General features: G+C 46.4%; 1 protein-coding gene across 1 annotated transcript; it reads left to right on the plus strand.

The window, feature by feature from the left end:
• The first annotated feature begins 7,229 nt into the window (after positions 1-7,229).
• LOC133914320 (uncharacterized) lies at positions 7,230-8,004 on the plus strand. Its single transcript, XM_062357438.1, has one exon. It carries the CDS (start codon positions 7,440-7,442, stop codon positions 7,773-7,775), a length of 336 nt encoding a protein of 111 aa, XP_062213422.1. The 5' UTR covers positions 7,230-7,439; the 3' UTR covers positions 7,776-8,004.
• The last annotated feature ends 285 nt before the right edge of the window (positions 8,005-8,289 follow it).

An 8,289-nucleotide genomic window follows, 5' to 3' on the forward strand; every position in this document is an offset into this window, starting at 1 on the left:
AATGTCAGTTAGTACTTGGATGGCTGAGCCAGAATTATTTTTGGATGGTGAACGGGGTTAACATCTTATTGTCCAAAAAACTTATTTGAAATACACACCAAACACAAAATTTGAATACTTCATCAAAGTACAAAATTCACAGTAAAACCAACTCCATCAATTATTTAATTGCTGCTTAATTGTGGCCCATTAACAAGTAAACATCTCTTGGTCCTAAAAACCACTGGGCTACGCCACACATGGCCTTCTCTGGGCCACGGTCAGTGACTTCGTTGCTGCCTGCTGAATTTTTTAATATTTTCAAAATTACACAGCCGTTTTAAATAATTGTAACAATAAGTTATCATCGTCCGTTCATAGGACGAGAGCAATATCTCGTCCCATGAACGAGTGGCACCTTGTGGGACCTGCTTGTTAGTTAGGTAACGGAAAAAATTTGGTGACGTGCCACGTGTCGTCCGTTGACCGGGTGAGACTTTGCTGTCGCCCAGTGAACAGGTGACAACCTTGGTCTTGCCCAATCAACGGGCGACAGCAATGTCTCACCTAGTCAATAGGTGACACCTTGCTGTGGCCGAATTTAATTTTATTTGTGACAGAAAAGACGTATATGCGCCGCAATTTTTTTGTTGTCGAATTGTCCAATGCTATTAGATGTTTGTGCGATATTTTGGATACCCAGATTTTATAGAAACAAAAAGTTGAACACGGTGAATTTAATAGGAACTGCAATATACACGATGGTGACATGTACGATACACGATCATTATAACCTAAACAAGTATCGCGTCTAAACCTAACATGTCTTAGAGAATGTAAACAACAGGATTATAACATATGGTCTATTGAGTGCAACGTGGGTACTTTCCATTCATCGCCGCTTTTGGTCCTGCCTCACGCGCCCGGCATGTCCTCTTGCGCTTCCTCTCCCTCTCCGCCTCACGGGCCTTTGCCATCATGCGGTTATAGTCCTCCCTCATCTTCTGCTGCTCGTCCTGAATGCGCTTGTGCATAGCCTCTCCCTCATCTCGTCGGCTTCCATCTCATAGAAGCGTCTCCAAGTAGCGCGGTGCTAAGTGTGAAGGAGAAACACATCCACTTTCGATTGCTCAGTATCCAGCCATTGTAAGAAGTCACGTAGTGGTGGTGGCAACTGCAATGAAGACTAAAATGTTAAGTGGTAAATTACCTAGCGGCTACTGCAATGAAGACCAAAATATTTTTGGAGTAGTTTGGCCAGAAGTTATTACCTGGTGGCGGGAGGCAACATTGGTGCTTCCCTGCGGTGGATCGTACTCGTAGTTGTGGCATATGAAGAACCACCTTTCGTAGGTGTAGTAGAACTCGAAGGACTTCATGAACTTACAAAGGTCTCCACACCAGCACATGCGCACTTCAACCCCATTAGGCAAAAAAGTTTTGGTTATCTTTAACACTCAGAGGTTTAGGGGATAAGATTTGTTCAAGTATGAGCCTAGAATCATTAGGGATGGGGGGAGGTTCAGATTTGGCCATCAAGGCACATCTAGCATCTTCTAGATTTTTAATCATATTAACTACCTCATAATCATTAGAGTTAAGTAACACCCCCATATCATGAGCTTTAGATATAATAACATCAGATGGAAGAACAGCAAATGAATTATTACTATGATGTTGATAGGTAGAGTCAGAATTACCTTCCAGATTCTACCAGGTGAGCACACCTCTCATTGGCTCTTGTAGGGGCTAGAGCAAGAGCCTTGGGCTGAAGATCTTCAGAAAAAACTTCCTCTTGAGGTTTGTGAATATCTACAGAGAACACATGTATTTCTCCCAATTCATGATTGAAAGTATCATCATTCACCATTTTCTCCTCCACAATTGGTGCCAAGGTAATGTCAGTCACACTTGTTGCTGATATTCAAGTATAGAGCACCTATTGAACCCTGGAACATGGATTTCCTCCAATTTTTGATCTCCCAATTTCATCCTATCAAACTGTAGCTCATCAGATAATAAGTCATCTTCACCATCAAAAATTTCATTGTCTCTCTGATCATCGATGTTTTAATGTCCTTAATTATGCAGGCACAATCCAGGCTCTTAGGTAGGGGGATGAGCTCCTGAGGCATCATCAGGGCTATAATGAACTGTTACGATTCTTGAGGGACTTGCATCTAGAGAGCAACGAGCTGGCTAAAAACACGTACCGCATCAAGCAGATTATCTGCCCGTTGGGGTTGAAAGTAGAGAAAATACATGCGTGTCAAAAAAATTATAGGTCTAATATAAACCCTAATATAAAAATTATAGATCTAATATAAACCCTAATTATAGATCAAAAAAAGGAAAAATATCCGTCACTAATAGTCCTAGAATCAGTGGCGGTTGCGGTCTGCAGACCGCAGCCGCCACTAATGCTCTTATCAGAGTCAGTTGTAGATCAGAGCTGGCACAGATGCTCTATCCTATATATCTCAGCTTTTAGCTGCAACATCATCAATTCATTTCCAAAAGCCACCACCAGTGCCCCTTGCATCTTCCCGACGGCTCCTCCACCCTAACGATGCTATTGTTGCGCCTCTCTGACTCCGCCGCCCTCGTCCCCAAGCCTGACACCTCCTTGAGCATCTCCTTCCAGGCAGCCTACTCGTCCCCAAGCCTGACGCCAGCCCCAGCACCTCATCCCCAATGGTCTCCTCCCCGGTGCCTCGAGCTTAAGCCCAGTGTCATTGTTCCCGAGCTCCACTCCGACAACCTCGTCCCCAATGGCCTCCTCCCCAATGACCTCCTCCCTGGTGACCTCCTCCCCTGCGGCCTCCTCCCCAGCACCACAAGCCCAAGCCTGGCCTCCTCGTCCCCGAGTGCCATCACACCGCCATCGACTCCTTCGCCAATGACCCGGTCGTGCTCCTCCCACGACAACTCCGGTAAGAACCCCATCACCCTTTTTTTCTTCCTTAGGCTCAGTAGCCAAGGATGGATGGATGGAAGATTTTCATGTGCCCCGCCTTCATGCTTAGGACAGGAATGATGAAATGATTACCAGTCTGTACTTGTCCAAAACTCCTATTGCCTTCATACAAGTAAGCTAAGATATATATATATATATATATATATATATATATATATATATATATATATATATATATATATATATATATATATATATATATATATATATATATATCAAGATTACTGTATTGGGGCTAGGACAGATTGAGTTTTTGTATTTTTTTCAGAAGAGTTTGGGTAGATTGTATGTATGATAACTGATCGATCAATGTCCAGATTATAAGTACAACTAAACACTGTTAATCAGTTGTGAATATTAGTTGGTGATGTGGTGGTCGCCTTGCTAGTTACTACTGGTGACGATGAGACAACAAACAATGTTAATCAATTGTGAATTTGTGATAGCTACAATATGCACGATCTTGCTTACTTTCTGAAGATAGCTTGCATAACAGATGACTGCAAATTTTCATGCTTTTTTTTACCATATGATCAGTATAATAGAGCAACAACCAGATTTTGAAATATAAGTTGTCATGTCTTTGAATATAAAATACAGACCGAGTGCATAAGATGGTGTAGAATGTGAATAATAACAGAAAAACAAATCTCTATGTATTTATGTGTAAGGTTTCATTGATTTATAAGGTGGACTTGAAATGTTTACATGTGTTGTTTAGTTCTATCAGCACATATGCCCTACTTTTTTAGATGCCACATGGATCTAGCAAGTATCATGGACACATCCGAAGGAGCGTCTACTACCCGACGTGTGGTCCCCCCTCCCCCCACTCGTCCTCCTGGCCTATTCCCCTATGATGGCTTCACCCCGCCCTCCTCGATGCCCTCATGTATGATCAAAATGGTATATCTCTCATCTAGTTTGGTTGGACAACTATAGTTGGAAAATGTATAGTTGTTAAAGATTTGCCTATATTGATGTAGGTGATTTCTCCTCTAGTTTGGTTAAACGAAATGATTGCTAGCATAAAGGGTTGTACACAACCTGTTGTGACTACCACTATAGGTGATGGCGGTACAAGGAAGATATCAATTAGTTTTCAGATGCCGACAAGCGAAGAAGAATCTATCAATATTCTTACCTCTGGCATCTAATCACCAGAGAGCTATGTGGCTGAAAAAAGCGCAGTGGCAGTGATTTTGCAAGAGGTTGAGGATCAAGTAGGGTATATTTTACCTAACTACAACTATTCGAATTGAAAACGCTTGAGTAAAATGTGGAGGATGTGGCATCAATGACTACCAGTCTCTCGTGGTTACATGCATTTCACACGGTTTGTGACATGAATTTTAACTTATAGTATTATCTCATATATTATAAAATTTTCTCTTTACATTCATGCTCTTTACCTGTAGGATTTTTAATGGAACAGTAGAATGCTTTCTTATGTTAGCTTGGGTTCACTTTTATGCTATATTATAGAGTGGCTTGGGTACACAATGATTGGACTGAAAGTGAAGAGGGTTCATGAAGGCAGGTATCAGGCTTATGTGGAGTTTGATTCAAGTATCAGCAATTTCTTTGTTTATGGAATGTTGTTGGATCTACCTTTTTTACTCGAGATAGTATGCTCATTTATGAATTACGCTATTTGGATGAGATATATGGAGTTGATATCGTAGATGTCAACTATGAGGATAATATGATTCATCCTGCACCGTAGAATCAAAGATGAGTGCATTTGTAATGTGTTTAATTTTATGATGTGAACTAAGATAATGTTTATGTGTGGATGTTGATGAACTCATGATTATGTATGGATGTTAATGAACTCATGATTATGTGTGGATTTGGATTAACTTTTTGTGATGCATGTGTTTATGTATATATCTTTCTGTGATGAATGCCTATATATATATATATATATATATATATATATATATGAATACAAATTTGAAATTGAATTTTGAATATTGTATTATTGAATTTGTAATTTATTGGCGCCTACAAAAATATCAGTGTCGGCTTGTCCCATTAGCCGGTACTGATACTCAGACTATCAGTGCCGATTGTTTGTTATGAACCGACACTAAAACTCATTATCAGTATCGGTTCACAAACCGGTACTGTCGGAGGGTTAACTCCTGTCGCAGGGATCCCGAGGGACCCCTTTTTAGAGATTCGGCCGGAGGGATGATTCTGAATATGTTTGCTGGAGAAATAAATGGATGTAAATGCAATGGCAGGTGGGGTGGAATGATCAAATGCAGAAAAGAGTAAATGCGCTGGGGGGGATTTTTAGACAGGTTCGGACCGCGCGCGTAACACCCTGCTCCTGTGTAGATGCTATAAATGCCCTGAGAATATCTCTTAGGAATGTACTAGTTATAAGAATAATTGTCTATCCTAGAGCCTCAGGCTCCTTGTTCTTCGGTGGTTACAGCTTCTATGCCTGTACGAAGGTGTTCTTCGATCTCTGAGCAAGTGCTTGAGAATTCGGGCGTCCTCTGTTTGCTACAACTTGTCTGGGATTGCCTCTACCTTTGATTGATCTAACTTCGACCTGTGTTGGACCCTGTTGGATCTGCTTTGTTCGTGCCTGCCAGCCGCTTTAAATACCCGCCGGCGGTAGTGTACCCCGAAAGGGAGGGCACGAGTTCCAAGGCGCCATAAATGGAAAGGGCGTTATCATGGCCTCTGCGCGAAGTGACGGGGGTTGAAAACGCGCCCCACGCCTGGTCTTCAGTCGTCATGATGGCGCTGGCAACGGGCGCCATGGAGAGGGCCCACCGGGCAGCCGCAGAGCGGCTCGGCGTGCCCGCCCGATCTTGTTCGCCTGCCACAGCAGCGTGGCAAACGGAACGCCTCGGGCCTCGCGACGCTATCCCGAGGCGCGCCGGATGACGCGGGATGGGACCCGTGCATTAAATGTCCCCACGCCCTTCTGCCAGAGTATGGCAGAGACTAACACCGAGCGTGGCGGGAGCAGTTGGAGGTGACAGGCCACGCGCGCCCTTAAATGTGGCATCTGGCCTTTCACTGGCTGACACCTCATCGCTGGACCCCTATGGGGATCACTGACAGGGGGCTTCCTGGGTCGTCGGGGAACCGAGTGCTCGGGGGCCACTGTTTACCTCCCTGAGCACTCTCTCCCGAGAACGCCCTCTCTTGGTCCTCGGGGAACCGAGTGCTCGGGGGCCACTGTTTATGGCCCGAGCACTCTCTCCCGGGCTTGTCCGTACGGATCCTCGGGGAACCGAGTGCTCGGGGGCCGCTGCTCGCAGCCCCGAGCACTCTCTCTCGGAACTATCTTCCTTGGGTCCTCGGGGTACTCGGGTGCCCGGGGGGCCACTGCTCGCAGCCCCGGGCACACCCCTCCCGGTACTCGGTTCTCCTGTTCGTCGGGGGACTTGGGTGCTCGGGGGTCACTGTTCACCTCCCGAGCACTCTCTTTTCGGTCACTTAGTCTTCGCAGATCATCGGGGAACCTGGGTACTCGGGGATCACTGTTTGTAGCCCTGAGCGCCCTCTCTCGGAACTTAGTTCTTTTTACCTTGCGGAGATGACCCCCGCGGGAGGACGCCACGTGACGGATTGCTGATCTGGCCTCAGGATTCGGGGACCTCTGGTTTCTGATTCACCGACAGGTACTGATAGTCATAGACTATAAGTACCGAGTAATTAGTACCGATTAAAAATTCACCATTAATAACGTTTTTGAGTCAATACTAATGATCATTTGTATAGTTGTGATCAGTGGCCACGCGCCCGAGAGATTGAGAACATGACACCCAAATTCTTCACACATGCAGAATCGCAGTCTCTCTCTCTAGGTGCATGCCATCTAGTCACGAACTCACGGTCACAGCGATCGATGATGCATGCTTGGCACCACCGTGTCCTCGCCGTCGTCAACTCGCCGCTACGCGGCAAGTAACCAACAGTACACCGAGCGCTGTTGAGCTGTGCGGGCCCATTGATGGTATCTTCTCTCGTTTCCTATACGGATGCATGCATGTCATGTCTTGGCTGCTAGACCAGTCCTAGTTCAGCGGTACCTGGGCTAGATCCGGCCTATTAGCTTCATCTGCTCGGGACCAGATTTAGTTTCTGCTCGGGCGGCGTTGCGGCAATCAAATTTCAATAATATTATTATGTTTTTACTTTGCGACTTATTACATTTCAACATTATTGCATGTTACGATGGCACTATTCAAAAGATTTATGCACTTGAGCTAACAGTGTGCAGTTGGATTTATTCGGTCCCTGTTTCACCACCCGATTGATCCTACGCAGCATTCCTGCCATGACCCAACCACCGGGTACCAACACCAGTCCGGTCGCTGCCATCACGCACAAAGCGCCGCGCGCCGCACTTACAAATCAATCCTCCCTTCCTCGCGCCATCTGATTCTTCCCACCAACCGCTGTTGCCTCGATCACCTCGTTCGATCGTTCGCGCGCGGGGGCCGGGGCGACAATGGCATCCTCCTCCTGCCGGCCGGCCGCGGTCTGCGCGCTGCTGCTCCTCCTCCTGTCGGCCGCCGTGGGCACGCTGCCCGCGGGCGCGCAGGCGCCCGCGGAGGCCGCGATCGACGCGGAAGGCGACGGCAACGGCACCACTCGTGGCGGCGGCGCGCGAGGCGGCGGCGGGGGCGGAGGCGGCGCCGGTGGCGCGCGGAAGCTGGTGAGCAGCATCGACTGCCAGATCTGCGAGGCGACGTGCCGCGTCAAGTGCCTCATCAACAACCTCTTCCAGTGGGGCGGGTGCTACCAGCGATGCAAGGCTGACAACTGCAACGACTGGTGCAGGTAGTACGCACGTAGTAGGTGCCTGCGCTGCATGCACGCGCGCGCGTCCACGGGTGCACGCCACGTCGTACTTCGAATCCCCACAGATCTCTCTTCGCCAGTCGTCCAACTGGTACACGCCAGATTGATCGGGTGGTTCGGACCAGGCCACGTATATAGCCTCCGCCTTTTGCAAATTTTCCATCCAACGCATACATACCTAAAGCTTAACTTGCGCCTCCATCGTCTCAATCTCACCTCGTACATGTATTTTTATGATTAAATATATTGGTGAGTTAATAACTTCCCATCGATAAGTTAGCGCATGGTACTATACTAATTTTGGAATAATTGAGAATGTATATATATATACATCTAAATATATATAGATATACGTAAGTATGTAACCGATCAGTGAGTCGACCGACGGTGGCAGAAGCAACACAAATGCAAAGACTTCCCTGTTTTGGGTGTATAACTCGACGTACGCCTGCTTCGTTCTTGTTTTACGTCCTGAAGGTTCTAAATATTTTCTGAGC

Source organism: Phragmites australis, chromosome 4, assembly GCF_958298935.1.
Source record: "Phragmites australis chromosome 4, lpPhrAust1.1, whole genome shotgun sequence".
Taxonomy (NCBI): domain Eukaryota; kingdom Viridiplantae; phylum Streptophyta; class Magnoliopsida; order Poales; family Poaceae; genus Phragmites; species Phragmites australis.